Source organism: Odocoileus virginianus, chromosome 7, assembly GCF_023699985.2.
Source record: "Odocoileus virginianus isolate 20LAN1187 ecotype Illinois chromosome 7, Ovbor_1.2, whole genome shotgun sequence".
In the NCBI taxonomy this organism is placed as follows: Eukaryota; Metazoa; Chordata; class Mammalia; order Artiodactyla; family Cervidae; genus Odocoileus; species Odocoileus virginianus.
Window position 1 is genome coordinate 2,022,130 of NC_069680.1, and position 15,630 is coordinate 2,037,759.

General features: G+C 40.6%; 1 protein-coding gene across 4 annotated transcripts in view; it reads right to left on the reverse strand.

The window, feature by feature from the left end:
• MMS19 (MMS19 homolog, cytosolic iron-sulfur assembly component) overlaps positions 1 to 15,630 on the reverse strand; it is a 36,690-nt gene that overhangs the window by 10,446 nt on the left and 10,614 nt on the right. For all 4 annotated transcript variants that reach the window (XM_020883478.2, XM_020883475.2, XM_020883474.2 and 1 more), the window contains 8 exons: positions 11,414 to 11,462; positions 8,646 to 8,746; positions 7,778 to 7,863; positions 7,317 to 7,391; positions 6,831 to 6,900; positions 6,321 to 6,449; positions 6,173 to 6,234; positions 21 to 107 (listed from right to left, as the gene is read on the reverse strand). In XM_020883478.2, coding sequence (XP_020739137.2) covers positions 21 to 107; positions 6,173 to 6,234; positions 6,321 to 6,449; positions 6,831 to 6,900; positions 7,317 to 7,391; positions 7,778 to 7,863; positions 8,646 to 8,746; positions 11,414 to 11,462 — 659 coding nt within the window. The remainder of the gene's footprint in view (positions 1 to 20; positions 108 to 6,172; positions 6,235 to 6,320; positions 6,450 to 6,830; positions 6,901 to 7,316; positions 7,392 to 7,777; positions 7,864 to 8,645; positions 8,747 to 11,413; positions 11,463 to 15,630) is intronic.

Below are 15,630 nucleotides of genomic sequence, written 5' to 3' on the forward strand. Positions count from 1 at the left end.
CTAACTCTGGCTAGACCCACCTCAGCAAAGCATGGTGTAGAAGCCAGCACAGCGCGAAGACTCAGGATAAGATCTTCTCTCTGGATGCCGTGGGGATCATTAGGTGGCTGCAAAAGGGAGAAGGGGCGTGGCCTTGTATATCTCTTTAGACCATGCCTGGACACAGGACTGAACCTACCAACCCTGCAGAACAGGGTGAGATTTACACCCAAATTGCCAGAAAAGTGGCACAAGGCCCCAGAAGGAAGACAGCTTGCTCTTTAGTGTTGTTCCTTGGGAAATTTCTGTCGGCCCTTTATTTTCTATCTGATCACGCACTTTCCATCTGATCTATCATTTCACCACTCAGAGATAAGCACCCTTAACTTTCTGGTGCAACTTTCTTCTCTGTATATAGAGTATTATGACTATGTGATTGGTAGACACTGTTTCCCTTTAAAATATACATAGCTTTAGAAAACGTGAATCTTTTGAACATATGGTTTGCTATCTATTTTTTCACTTTATACATTAGGTACACTTTTTTCATGTTCTTATTCTTTCATAGCAGTTCTTTTAGTGGCTGATACTATTTCATTGTGTGGTTGAGCCACAACTTATTTGGATAATCTCCCTTTGATGGACAATTCTATTTTTCCACTCTTATAAAAAGCTGTAATTCTGGCAATATAAAAGCATTGACGATTTCTGTATCAAGAAGGCAGATTTTTTTTAAACTGAAGTATATGGCTGACTTATAATATTGTGTTAGTTTCAGGTATACAGCCAAATGGTTCAGTTATAGACATTTATATATATTTAGATTCTTTTCCATTATAGGTTATTATAAGGTATTAAATATAATTCCCTGTTTTATACAGTAAACCTTTGTTGGTTTATTTGTTTTATATATAGTGATATGTATTTGTTAATCCTGTTCAGTTCAGTTGCTAAGTCGTGTCCAACTCTTTGCAACCCCATGGACTGCAGCAAGCCAGGCTTCCCTGTCCGTCACCAACTCCCGAAGTTTTTTCAAACTCATGTCCATAGAGTCAGTGATGCCATCCAATCATCTCATCTTCTGTCATCCCCTTCTCCTCCTGCCTTCAGTCTTTCCCAGCATCAGGGTCTTTTTCAATGACTCAGTTCTTCGCATCAGGTGGCCAAAGTGGTTTCAGTTTCAGTGTCAGTCCTTCCAGTGAATATTTAGGACTGATTTCCTTTAGGATGGACTGTACTCCTATATATCCTGTTAATCCTGTATTCCTGATTTATTTCTCCCCAACCTTTTTTAAAACCCTTTGGTAACTGTAAAGTTTGTTTCCTATGTCTGTGAGTCTGTTTCTACTTTGTAAATGAATTAATTTGTATTATTTTTTAGAGTCCACATATAAATGGTAACATATAATTGTCTTTCTGTGTCTTACTTAGTATGAAAATCTCTAGGTCCTCTACTTTGTTGCATGTATCTTTTCAAATTAAGAGTTTTCATCATTTCTGGATATATACCTGAGGAGTGGGACTGCTGGATCATATAGTAATTCCATTCTGTTTTCCATAGCGGCTGCCTAATTTCCATTCCCACCAACAGTGTAGGAGTGTTCCCTTTTCTACACACACTCTCCAGGCATTTATTATTTGTAGACTTCTTGATGATGGCCATTCTAGGGGCTTCCCTGGTGGTTCAGATGGTAAAGAATCCACCTGCAATGTGGGAGACCTGGGTTTGATCCCTGGATTGGGAAGATCCCCTGGAGAATTCCATGGACTGTATAGTCCATGGGGTTGCAAAGAGTTGGACATGACTGAGCGACTTTCACTTCACTTCATTTAATTCTGACTGGTATGAGGTGATACCTCGTTGTAGCTGTAATTTGCATTTCTTGAATAATTAGCAATGTTAAGCATCTTTTCATGTGCCTATTAGCCATGTGTATGTCAAGAAGGCAGACTGAAAACAAGAATCAGATTTTCCTTTTCCTCTTTAGAAACCCCACCAAAAATGCAGTAAGGGGATTTTCTTTTCTTTCTTTCTTTTTTTTTTAAGATATAAAGCTAAAGGGTGAATAGGACAAGAGATAATAGCAACAAAATTGTAAAAACAGATGGGAAAGAAGAAAATGACTTACAGCCAAGACAAGAGAATCTTCAGTAGGCTTAAGGAAAGCTTAATAACTCCCCATGTACACCACACGGTCTCCTCAAAAAGCTTTGCAACCAGCAGTACCAGGTACCTTTGGAACTGGGAGTGGGATTGGAGAAGCAGTCTGATCTCCCAGATTGCTTCTCAAGTCCTTCCCAGCTGCAGCAGAATCTGGGGGTTTAATTCTTGGAGAGGGTGAGACAGAGCTGAGATAAAAATGCAGTTGAGGGCCTGGGTGCTGAATCAAGTGGTCTAAGTGGGAATTCCCTGGATGTCCACTGGTTAGGACTCAGTGCTTTCACTGCCAAAGCCCTGGACAGGGAACAAAGATCCTGTAAACTGGGGGTTCCCAAACTGTCCATGTAAGCCACTCTACAGGGAAGTTCATCCTCAGTCAGCCCACTATGTGCTCAGAGCTCCCACTCAACTTTATAATCCTCACTTTGAAACATGTGCAAACTCCCAAGGATTACTAGATATCTGAAGAAACCCTCTAACCTGGAAATAGAGAACAGCATAAATTGAAAAAAAACTTGGATGAAACAAAGACCACACATGTGGGGAGAGTTTTCAAGAATGGTAAGAAAGTAATTCATTCATGGGTTAAATAAGAATAGAATGCTATTTAAAAAAAAAAAAACCCAAAACATTCAAGAAATCATAAAAAATGACAATAAAAGGCCCTGGGAAATTCAAAGCACGAGGGCAGAAATGAAAAACAAAATCAACTGCTGGGAGAGGTGCTGGTCTTGGGCCTTTCTGCCCTCGGATCCATTCCTCAGGCTGACCACAGTAGGCTGCATTCTCCAGGTTCCCACAATGGCCAAGGTTCAGTCAATGGGAAGCACTTGTAGATGAATGCAGGTCAGAAGGAAAGGAAAACCCAGGACATTTCTTCCCATCTCTCCTATTTAGTGGGCACTTTCACCACTGGTAGCATCTCCTTCTTGGCTCCAGGTCCCACTGAAGGCCTATGTTTTGTCATACTCTTAGCCCCTGAGGTCCAGTAACATCAACTTTTCCCTTTGTCCTTCCAGCCTCAGGGTGGTAATGGTTTCCTGCTATTGATAGGTTGCCTTACTATCCCTTGTTTGGCTTCTCAGCTCTCCTATAACTTGTATAAACAATTTCCAGCATTAAAGTATTTGTTTTAAATACCAAAGTGATTTCTGTTTTTCATGCCTGAACTCTGACTGATAGAAAAGATAAAACTAAAATTTTCTTATAAAGTAACAAAAAGGTAAAGGAAGGAAATATGAAAGAAAAGGCAAAAGACTGACAGGAGTTCCAAAAGGAAGGAACAGAGAACTAACAGAGGGAAAGAAATCATCAATGAAAGAATGCCAAGAAAATTTCCCAGGCCTGAAGGACATGAACTTCCAGATTGACAGGACCTACCAAGCACCCAATATAATGCATGAAGACAGACCTGTACTAAGGTACATCATTGTGAATTTTCAATATATTGGGGGGAAATAACGCTTAAAAGCTTCCCGAAAAGAGGGGAAAAAAAGTGAACATAAAAGTTTTGCAAAGCAGAAAGAATTCAGACTTCTTCACAGCAACTGAAAATTAGAAGTAAATATAGCAATGCCTTCAATTTTATACCCATATTATCAATACGTGTGAGCAAAGAATGAAGAGATTCTAGATTTACAAAAATGAAAACATTTTATACTGTTTTTACACCCACGGGAAGCTCATAAGGGACAAGCACCACCAAAATGAGGGAATAAACCATAAAATGAGGAATACGTAAATACAGAAAATGGAGATCTGATCCAAGAGAAAAGATAAAGGAATCCCTAGATGATGGGAAAGAAAGATTCAGTATTGACTCTGCATTAAGAGTAGGAAGCAACCAGTTAAGACTGTATGGCTAAGTTAAGACTGGTTTTTACATTTTTAAATGATTGAAAAACAAATCAAATAATATCTTGTGGCACATGAAAATTACATAAAATGTGAATTCCCAAGTCCATATATTTATTGCAATACAGCCACTGTACCACATTCCAGTGGTGAGGGCCATTTCTGTACTAGAACAGCAGAGGTGAAGAGTTTCAATAGGGAAAATATGGCCCACAAAGTCTAAAACAGCAGCTATCTGGCCCTAACTTATACTGCTGTGATCCATGATGATGACGGCAAGTGGCCTATACAGATTGATAAGACCATAAAGAATATTTTTAACACAAATTGTTACACTGAAAGCCAGGTGCCCCTATTTTAACTGACAAGAGCTTTCTGCTTCCCATAGACCACACTGTGGAAGAAAAAACACAACTCTGCTCAAATAAAAGAAAGTTTCCAATTATTATCTATAAACTTGTTTTGCCTAGAACATCTCTGAGAAAATATATAAGCAGTTGGGAGCAATGATTATCTCTGAAAGGAACATAGTTGGTGGCAGTAAAGAGGCTTAACTTTCTAAATGTTGCATCATGTTCATTGTACTACCTTTCAAAAAACAAATATCCTTGCCCACCCTTAAACTTTAAGTGCATATATTCCAGCACATATTCCTAAATTTTAGGAATTTATCCTACTGTTACACCCATATACCCACATATGTATGAAATGATACATGTACAGGCAGGGTATGTTAAGTGGCAGCATTGCCTGTAACAGCAAAAGATTAGCAAAAACCTTTGTCCCATGGAGGACAAGTAAAACTAATTAGGTATTTCCATGCAAAGGAAAATCACAGTCATAAAGAATAAAGAGCTAATTTATATACTGTTATGGAACCCTCTCCAAGATATACTGCTAAGTGAAAATGGCAAAGTATAGGAAAAATGTATAAATTACCATTTTTATGGGGAAAGGGAAGAGCACTTTTTAATATATGGATGAAAAAGCTCTGTAAGATACAGACATAATTGATAAAACTGGTTGACAATGGAGAAATAAACTTGATGGTATGTAGATTTTTCACCTATTTGTACCTTTTGTATTTTGAATCCTGTGAATTTGTTATCTTTTCAAAACACACACAATAAAGAAAGTGAAAACAGAAATCTGGCAGCCTAACCAAGAGCTTTCAAGAATTCAAAGGCTTAAATACTTCTGAACAGAAATAGTTGATACTGATTACAAAAGCAATGAAAAGAATATTAGGAGGTGGTCCCAGCAACATGATGTCAGCTAAAATAAGCTGGTAAGAAATTCCCTATGGCAAAAATGGCTTTTTATCTTAAAGGCAGGGAAAGTCAATAGTGAAAGTCACTCAGTCGTGTCCAACTCTTGGTGACCCCATGTACTATACAGTCCATGGAATTCTCTAGGCCAGAATACTGGAATGGGTAGCCTTTCCCTTCTCCAGGGGATCTTCCCAACCCGGGGATCGAACCCAGGTCTCTCGCATTGCAGGTGGATTCTTTACCAGCTGAGCCACAACAGAAGCCCAAGAATACTGGCTGAGCTCTGATGTAAATTTGATGTGTGTGGTGTAAGTCCTTTCATTTCTTCCAAATTACTAATGCTTTCAGTCTACATACCATGCATATCCATATAGTGACAAGACCCTGAGTATCTGGAAAGAGAAGGTAAATCAAGATGCAGAGTGGGAGGAAGGTCTGAGGGCATCAGAGCAAACACCTCCTGTACATACTATGCTCAACTGTGTCTTCTTTGTTTCTATTGCCTGAGATGGGCCCTCAGAATCCAGGATCATATGCTACACATCCTTCAGAAACCAACTGAAATCCTATTTTATCTGTGAGTCACTTCCTGCCTACTCTAGCTCACACTGAACTCTGTCTTCTTTGAACAACTGTAACACCACTTGTTTTGGTCCATAATCTCTTACTGTTACTTAAATGTTTCAACTTTCAAGGACATGAATCATGTTCTACAATCCTATAGTTCTAAGCACTAAGTACATTGTTAAGAAGTTTGCTTTCTCACTTCCCAGTTCACTGACCTGTTAAGTTCTTCAAGGCAGGGATTGTTTCTTTTGTTCACTGCTGTACCCTCAGTGCCTAGAACTGGGCCTGGCACACAACAGACACTCAATATTTGAATGAATGAATGAAAGGTACTACTTACAGGAGTAAAATCAATAGGGAAGTAACAAGATGTCACTTCAAACAACTCCTCCACAAAAGGTCCTAAAGGCAACAGAGAAAGAATGAGGACTTACAAGCCTTTCATCTGACAAGCCCCAACCAGCTAATCCAAAACTACAAGGACATACCCAGGCTATAGTCTCTGGAGATGAGGTCATAGACGATGCGGAAGGCCACTAGAAGATTACGGGGATCCTTTTCCCCATCCATCACCTGGATGAAGCCAAAGGTGAAATCAGCTCCTAGGCCCTTCAGCTCTGGGGAGGAGAGAACAAGGTCACTACTGTCCCACAAGATAGAAAGCGGGGCTTTCTTCTGGCCTGTGTTTTCCCTCTATCACTGCCTCCCCCTTCATGCCTCCCAGAGCTGGCCATTTCTGTTTTCCTATTCCAAGAGAGTTCTCAGTGAAGAGAAGATGTGCAACAATATATAATGGTTATGGAGGTAGGAATTTAACACCTCAGCTCAAACTCCATCCTTTCTTTACTTCACTGGGGAGTGAGTGACTCCCAGTTCCCCTTTATCTTCCTCTCAGAGTACTGGCTCTTTTATATCACCCTGGGCTAACATCAGTCCTGGTAAAGAGGGGAGAAAAGTTGTGTTTACTTTTTAGGTTTCCCGGAAGTCCTGCCTCTTACCTTCTTCTCGGGTTCGCATGAAGTTGGTGATGATACTATAGACTGTGTGTCGGTCCACCTGTGGCAGGGACTTAGTAGGAGAGACAGGAAGTAAGTAAAGTGCCCAAAGACTACCTCAGCTGACAGAACTATTTCCTGCTTCACCGTCTCTAACTAGGTAATTCTCTTCATACCAGAATAAGATGAACCTCAGAGGAAACGCAGAGAAAAGGTATGGCTATGGCCCAGTAGTCTAGCAGTGGAACCAATAACCAAAACCTGTCTCCTATGTGTCTCACTTTCTTTAGGTGTAAGAGGACACAGGTCAGACGTAATTGCATGCCTCCCTCTCCTTATACAGGAGGCAAGGGACAGCATGCAAATATGGTCAAAGGCCTGGAAGAGTTCAGAACTCTTAGGAGGCAAATTTTTTTCTTTTTGCCATCTAATTATAGTTATGTCAAGGGCTGGAAGATAGAAAATACCGAGGTGACTATTATCACTCACCTGTACATGGACCTCCTGGAAGATGGCTTTAAGCACAGAGACTGCCAGCCCAGGGGGCAGGGCCACACATAGGCTCTGAGGGAGAAGAGAAGTGTGAGCACAGAGGGAATTCTGGAAATTTTAGGGTAGCCTTCAAGCCTAAAACAGGCCTATCTAACTACAGTGGGAACTACAACATCCAGGCTGGGGAAGAGATGCTGACGGTGAGAAACATGGTCCCTTTTCTCAAGCTGATTAGGTCTCTGCAGCTCCTTCCAGGTTGACTCTGAATTCCAGTCCCCAAAGGACACTTTTACTCTCCAGACTAAAAACAGAAATGGAGCTGGCTACGACTAGTTTAGCCCCATATCTAGGCATCTGCTTTTAAGTACCTGAAGTCTTACCCTCTAAGGGGAAGGAGAGATTTCACTGGAGATAGGTTCCTGTAAACATGGTATGTAATACAGAAAAGGAGAACTCACAAGTGCCCTCAAACCCTGCAGGACAGATGGGATCACAAGATGATGGTCCTTCAGCCGGTTCTCATAGAACAGGATCAGGTGGACCACTGAAGAGACCAGAAATTCAGTCATTAGTTTCCATAGGCTGGAGAAGGGCCCACTGGCATTGCTTCTTCCCGAAGTTTCTAAGGGCTATTCCTGCTTGGGCTTCACTACAAATTGTCTCCTTCACCCAGACATATGTCCCAAGCCCTCCCATTTGGGGGGTTCCTTCCTTATCTGTCAAGAAAACAGGTGAACATCTTGGGTTATCCATTCACACAGAGGTCACAATCAAACCCATTCTCAACCTGAGAACTGCCTTTCTACAGAACTTGGGTTGGTAAGTTTTCTCGCAGGGCCGTGTGGCAAATCTTTTAGGTGTAGGACACAGTATGTCACAACGACTCGACTGGGCCACTGTAACATAAATGCAGCACAAATAGCAGGTAAATAAATGGCTATATGCTAATAAAATTTTGTTTATAAAAACAGGCTGTAGTTTGCCTACCCCTGCTATGGAAGATAAATAAGTAGTGGGTTTTTTCCCCTCGGGACTTCAAAGCATTTTGGTATTTCATTACTTTTCTGCTCCACCTATGAAACACTACTTTGTCCATTTTACAGACAGGAGAAGACATACTGGGGGGAAAAAAAGAACTGTCAAAGGCTACATTTGAAATCTATGTGTCCTGTGTCTCAGTTCTTATCTTCTCTGCCACATACACTAGTGAAGTGTGAAGACCCTGAGTTAGGAGTTTGCAGATACCTTATGTCCCTCCCTCGCTCCCGCCCTGTAAAGCTGGCCTGACAGACAAGGACTGCCTTGGCTCAGCACACCGACCAGTACCTTCCTTCTCCAGGAGCAAGCAGTGGCACTGGAGGAGCACCTGTGACAAAAGCTGGATTCCTCGTGCCCGAGTTCGGGGTTCTGGATTCTCTAGAGAAGACCTGGGGGAAAGTAAGATAGGAAGCCTGATATTATCCAGTTAAAACTTCTGAAGTAAATATTTTGCAACTAGTCACACTCACCCCCTAGGCATGGAAGCCGGCCCAGGAAGGTGCTCTGGAGGCGCTTAGCGTTACAAACAACAGTAAAGGCCAAACCCCAGATTGGCCTGGAGGTGTCATCAGGGGCATATGTGACACCACAGCCGACAGAAGTGTCTGTCTCCAGGCGCTGACTGGGTGTGGGGCTTACTCTTTCTCCTTAGTGATAAAACTGTGACATTCCTCTGAAAGAGTTTAGCAGTTACCCCCAGGGCTCAAGAGATGATTGGCAGCTTCTACCAACACAGAAGAATAAATATATCACTATTAAAGCAACCTTTATAGTCTGAGGGACCAGTCTTTATAACTGGAAGTTTACAAAGTAAGATGGTCAGAATAAAGGCTTTAACGATTTAGGATTATTGATATGGGAAGACCCAGGCTGAAGCAACAACATGGCGATTTATCTTCAAAACAAATCACAGAGATTACATTTAAACATACCACAAGGAATCTAAGCAAATGAAGGAGGCAGAAGACTTCTGAAGGAGAGCTGGCCAGGGTACCTTAAGGAAACCTCAAGGATAAGAGTACCTATGCTGAGCTCAGTCGTCCAGTCATGTCCGACTCTTTGCTACCTCATGGACTGTAGCCCGCTAGGCTCCTCTGTCCATGGAATTTTACAGGCAAGAATACTGTTGCCATTTCCTCATTTCCTCCTCCAGGGGATCTTCCCAGCCCAGGGATCGAACCCTCATCTCCAGTATTGCAGGTGGATTATCTACTACTGAGCCACCAGGGAAGTCTCAAGAGTATCTATAGCTAGAGGAACTGGAGCAAAATAGATCAGTCCTGACAGGATCCCTGGGATAGGAACTTACAGAAAGGGCCCCACTCAGAAGCAGAAAATTATGCATTTAAAAATTGACCAAGGCACACAGATGCTCATAGAAGCATCATTCAGAATAGTCAAAATGTGACAACACAGATATCCCTCAACTGATGAATGGGTAAACAAACTGTGGTATATCCATATAACAGAATATTATTCAGCAAGCAAAGAAGTACTGATACATGCTACAACAGGAATGAATCTTGAAAACATTATTCTAAATCAAAGAAGCCAATCATAAAGATTATATATTATTGTATGATTCCATTTATCTGAAATTTTCAGCATATGTAAATCCACAGAAGCAAAGTAGATTAGTGGTTACCAGGTGCAAGGAAGAGAAAGGAATGGGGAGTGACTGTTAATAGGTGTGGGGTTTCTTTTTGGGGTGATGAAAATGTCCTAAGATTGACTGTGGTAACTTACAGTTGCACAAATCTGTGAATACACACTTTATTATTTATTTATTTATTTATTAGTTGGAGGCTAATTACTTTACAATATTGTAGTAGGTTTTGCCATACATTGACATGAATCAGCCATGGAGTTACATGTATTCCCCATCCCGATCCCCCCTCCCATCTCCCTCTCCACCTGATTCCTCTGGGTCTTCCTAGTACACCAGGCACTTGTCTCATGCATCCAACCTGGGCTGGTGATCTGTTTCACTATAGATAATATACATGCTGTTCTCTCAAAACATCCCACCCTCGCCTTCTCCCACAGAGTCCAAAAGTCTGTTCTGTACATCTGTGTCTCTTTTTCTGTTTTGCATATAGGGTTATCATTACCATCTTTCTAAATTCCATATATATGTCTTAGTATGCTGTAATGTTCTTTACCTTTCTGGCTTACTTCACTCTGTATAATGGGCTCCAGTTTCATCCATCTCATTAGAAATGATTCAAATGAATTCTTTTTAACAGCTGAGTAATATTCCATTGTGTATATGTACCACAGCTTCCTTATCCATTTGTCTGCTGATGGGTATTTTTTATTTATTTTTTAATACACACTTTAAAATGGTGAGTTTATGACAGGGAAATTATATCTCAATAAAGCTGTTACTTTAAAAAATGGACCAAGACCACAACAACATATGGGAGAAATGCATAATAGTGACCTACTCTCCCATCTTCTCCCCAATTTTCTATTTTTCTCTGTTTTAGAAGACACGCTAGCCATGACAGTTAACAACCTTTGCTACTAAGACTTTCCAATTTAAATGGTCTTCCAAGTACAAAATATGAGGAGAGCAGGCATTAGACTACAAGAACATGCCTCCTCTGGAGCTTGGAATATCTGGTTTTAACAGTGGTCATCCAGCTGTTGTCCCAAGCCTTTTCCTACAGTGGGGAATCTGGTGCCAGGTCAGCCTCCCAGGCTGGGCTCACAGTGGGTTTGAGTCAGATGCAGGCTGATGAGGATGCCATGAGGGAGGGTGGGGCTACAGAAGCATAACATTTGATGGCTTTCAACCACCCACCTTCACCTAAACCTGTGGGCTGACCCAAGAGCTACTGTGGCCCACAGGCTGTGTTTCCAACACCTCTTCAGGGGTCTCAATCAGTTGTCCTGAAACTTTTTTTCAAGAGAAATATAGGCTTAGCCTGAGGTACTAACATAGAAGGGGGAGGAGGATACTGGGCTACAGAGGAAGAAACTGAGGACAAAAGAACTGTTTTCAGAGTGTACTGCCAGGGCTGATGAGGGCTGTTCTAGAGCATATCTCTTACCCAAGGGCTTCCACCACTTGTAACACTGTATAGCTTCCAGATTTCACATCTAGAGGAAAGAAAAAAAAGAAACATGAAACAACAACAATAACAACAAGAAACTCCATCCTAGGGTTTAATGTCTCTATTATCAATGTTTCTGCCTATCCTAGGGTTTACACCTTGGGGTCCACTGTGCTTGCCAAGAGTCCCTCCTACACTAGAGGCATTTCTGTAATACTTCAAATATGCAGCTCCAAGTATAAAAACTGAAAAGAAAGTAAATATATCATTTGCAGGTGACCTGATTGTTTACCTAGAAAAATTCAAGAGAAATACATGAAAAAATATTAGAGACAAAATAATTCATTAGGGTGGTGAGGTACAAAATTAATATGAAATTAAGAACTTTCACATATATATGTACACTAGCCTATAAAATTATTTAAAGGAAAAAATAATAATAGCAACAAATAAAATTTTAAAAAGAGAAAAATACCTCAGTATAAACTTAACAAAAAAATGTGAATATCTGAATGGTGAAAACTTTAAAGCACAAGTAAGAAAGATAACGTGCAAAAAATAATACATAATTAGACAGGCAAATTCTAAAAAAGAGTAATGAGGGAGGAAAGGCAGTTCTTCCAGACAGTAAAAGATTTTTATAAATAAATTTTACAGTAATTAAAGTACTGTATACTTCTGAATATACTTTATATTCTCCATAATAAAACTACAAACAAAAAATAACAGTGTAGTATGAGTGGAAAAGACCCTGATGCTGGGAAACATTGAGGGCAGGAGGAGAAGGGGACGACAGAGGATGAGATGGCTGGATGGAGTCACCGACTTGATGGACATGGCTTTGGGTAGACTCCGGGAGTTGGTGATGGACAGGGAGGCCTGGTGTGCTGCGGTTCATGGGGTCACAAAGAGTCAGATGTGACTGAGCGACTGAACTGAACTGAGTATGAGTTCATAGTCAAGGAAATCAATGGTACAAAAATGGAACAGAAAATCCAAAAAGAGACACAAATACATGAGAATATGAATTTAAAAATCATTATTTCAAAACTATTCAATAAATGATGTTGCAATGATTGGCTATTTGGGAAAAAAGAACAAAAACAAAAAACCAATGGCTCTGAATTTTTCACCAAAGTAAATTTCAAATGGATTAAAGAAAAAAACAGGAGAACATTTCTGAGTATAACATAAAGTTCTACTTTAACCATAATAGAAAAGATTAATTAAAATTAGCTACATTAAAAAAAAAACATGGATTTTCAGCAAGGCAAGAAAAAAATTGTAAGACAAACTAGGAAAAAATACACGCAATTCTTATAACAAAAGGCTATTTTACCAATATAAAAAGAGCTTCTACAAATCAATGAGAAAAAGACCAACAACCAACTTAAAAATGGGCAAGACCAGAAGATGCTCAACCATATTAAAAACAGGAATGCAAACAGACTGGCAAAGATCAAACATTTTGTATAACTCTAATGTTCGGTGATGGTAGGCAGAAATAAGGCACTCAAACACTGTAGGTGCCATATAAGTTGGTATAGCCTTTTTATAGACGGCGTTTTTTTTTCTTGGCCCATCCACTTGGCATGAGGGATCTTAATGCCCTGAGCAAGGTTTGAACCCGTGCCCCCTGCTTTGGAAGCACAGAGTCTTAACCATTGGACCACCAGTGAAGTCCCTAGGAAGAGCAATTTGAGAGTATCTTTTAAGTTACAAATGCATCAATACATATGCTTTAACCCAGGGAATCTTCTCAAAATTAACCCTATGTACTTTTAAAAGTGCAAAATAATGCATGTACAAATTTTCTCTTCAGAGTAGTTTATAATAGCAAATGACTGTAAATAACAAATGGCCATCAATGATAAGAAACCAGTTAAATTAGTTATATATAGTACACCCATACAATGGAATTCTCTGTAGCTAACTTAGGAAAAGAAATTGAAAAAAGGCTGAGAAACCTATATGTTTACACTAATAATGGAAAAAGATTTAAAAGCAGAACATCAGTTCAGTTCAGTCGCTTAGTCGAGTCCGACTCTTTGTGACCCCATGAATCGCAGCACGTCAGGTCTCCCTATCTGTCACCAACTCCCGGAATTCACTCAAATTCATGTCCATTGAGTTGGTGATGCTGTCCAGCCATCTCATCCTCTGTTGTCCCCTTCTCCTCCTGCCCCCAATCCCTCCCAGCATCGCTGGACTTTTCCAGTGAGTCAACTCTTCACATGAGGGGGCCAAAGGATTGGAGTTTCAGCTTCAGCATCAGTCCTTCCAATGAACACCCAGGACTGATCTCCTTTAGGACGGACTGGTTGTATCTCCTCGCAGTCCAATGGACTCTCAAGAGTCTTCTCCAACACCACAGTTCAAAAGCATCAATTCTTCCACATGCAGCTCTCCTTATAGTCCAACTCTCACATCCATACATGACTACTGGAAAAACCATAGCCCTAACTAGACGGACCTTTGTTGGCAAAGTAATGTCTCTACTTTTTAATATGCTGTCTAGGTTGGTCGTAACTTTCCTTCCAAGGAGTAAGCATCTTTTAATTTCATGGCTGCAATCACCATCTGCAGTGCTTTTGGAACCCAGAAAAATAAAAGTCAGCCACTGTTTCCACTGTTTCTCCATCTATTTGCCATGAAGTGATGGGACTGGATGCCATGATCTTAGTTTTCTGAATGTTGAGTTTTAAGCCAACTTTTTCACTCTCCTCTTTCCCTTTCATCAAGAGGCTCTTTAGTTCTTCTTCACTGTCTGCCACAATGGTGGTGTCATCTGCATATCTGAGGTTATTGATATTTCTCCCAGCAATCTTGATTCCAGCTTATGCTTCCTCCAGCCTAGCGTTTCTCATGATGTACTCTGTATATAAGTTAAATAAGCAGGGTGACAATGTACAGTCTTGACGTGCTCCTTTTCCTATTTGGAACCAGTCTGTTGTTCCATGTCCAGTTCTAACTGTTGCTTCCTGAACTGCATACAGGTTTCTCAAGAGGCAGGTCAGGTGGTCTGGTATTCCCATCTCCTTCAGAGTTTTCCACAGTTAATTGTGATCCACATAGTCGAAGGATTTGGCGTAGTCAATAAAGCAGAAATAGATGTTTTTCTGGAACTCTCTTGCTTTTTCGATGATCCAGCAGATGTTGGCAATTTGATCTCTGGTTCCTCTGCCTTTTCTAAAACCAGCTTGAACATCTGGAAGTTCATGGTTCACAGATTGCTAAAGCCTGGCTTGGAGAATTTTGAGCATTACTTTACTAGCATGTGAGATGAGTGCAATTGTGCGGTAGTTTGAGCTTTGGGATTGGAATGAAAACTGACCTTTTCTAGTCCTGTGGCCATTGCTGAGTTTTCCAAATTTGCTGGCATATTGAGTGCAGCAGTTTCACAGCATCATCTTTCAGGATTTGAAATAGCTCAACTGGCATTCCATCACCTCCACTAGCTTTGTTCATAGTGATGCTTTCTAAGGTCCATTTGACTTCACACTCCAGGATGTCTGGCTCTAGGTGAGTGATCACACCACTGTGATTATCTGGGTCGTGAAGATCTTTTTTGTAGAGTTCTTCTGTGTATTCTTGCTCCCTCTTCTTAATGTCTTCTGCTTCTGTTAGGTCCATACCATTTCTGTCCTTTATTGAGCCCATCCTTGCATGAAATGTTCCCTTGGTATCTCTAAATTTCTTGAAGAGATCCTCTAGTCTCTCCCATTCTATTGTTTTCCTCTATTTCTTTGCATTGATCACTGAGGAAGGCTTTCTTATCTCTCCTTGCTATTCTTTGGAACTTTGGAATTCTTTGTACATAAATAGTATTAATATATAGTATGTGCATAGCATTGTTTTTAAAGGGAGGGGGAATTATTTCTATTTGTATCTATTTATATTTTTATCTCTAGAAGAAAAAAGGAGTTAGTAACACTGATTGTCTCCAGGGAAGGAGACTGACAGCTAGGGGAATGAGTGTGTGTATGTTCAGTCACTAAGTCCCGTACAACTCTTTATGAGCCCATAGTCTACAGCACGCCAGGATTCCCTGTCCTTCACATCTCCCAGAGTTTGCTCAAATTCATTTCCATTGAGTCGGTGATGCTATCTAACCATCTCATCCTCTGACATCCCCTTTTCCTTTTGCCTTCAATCTTTCCCAGCATCAGGGTCTTTTCCAATGAATAAGCTCTTTGCATCAGGTGGCCGAAGTA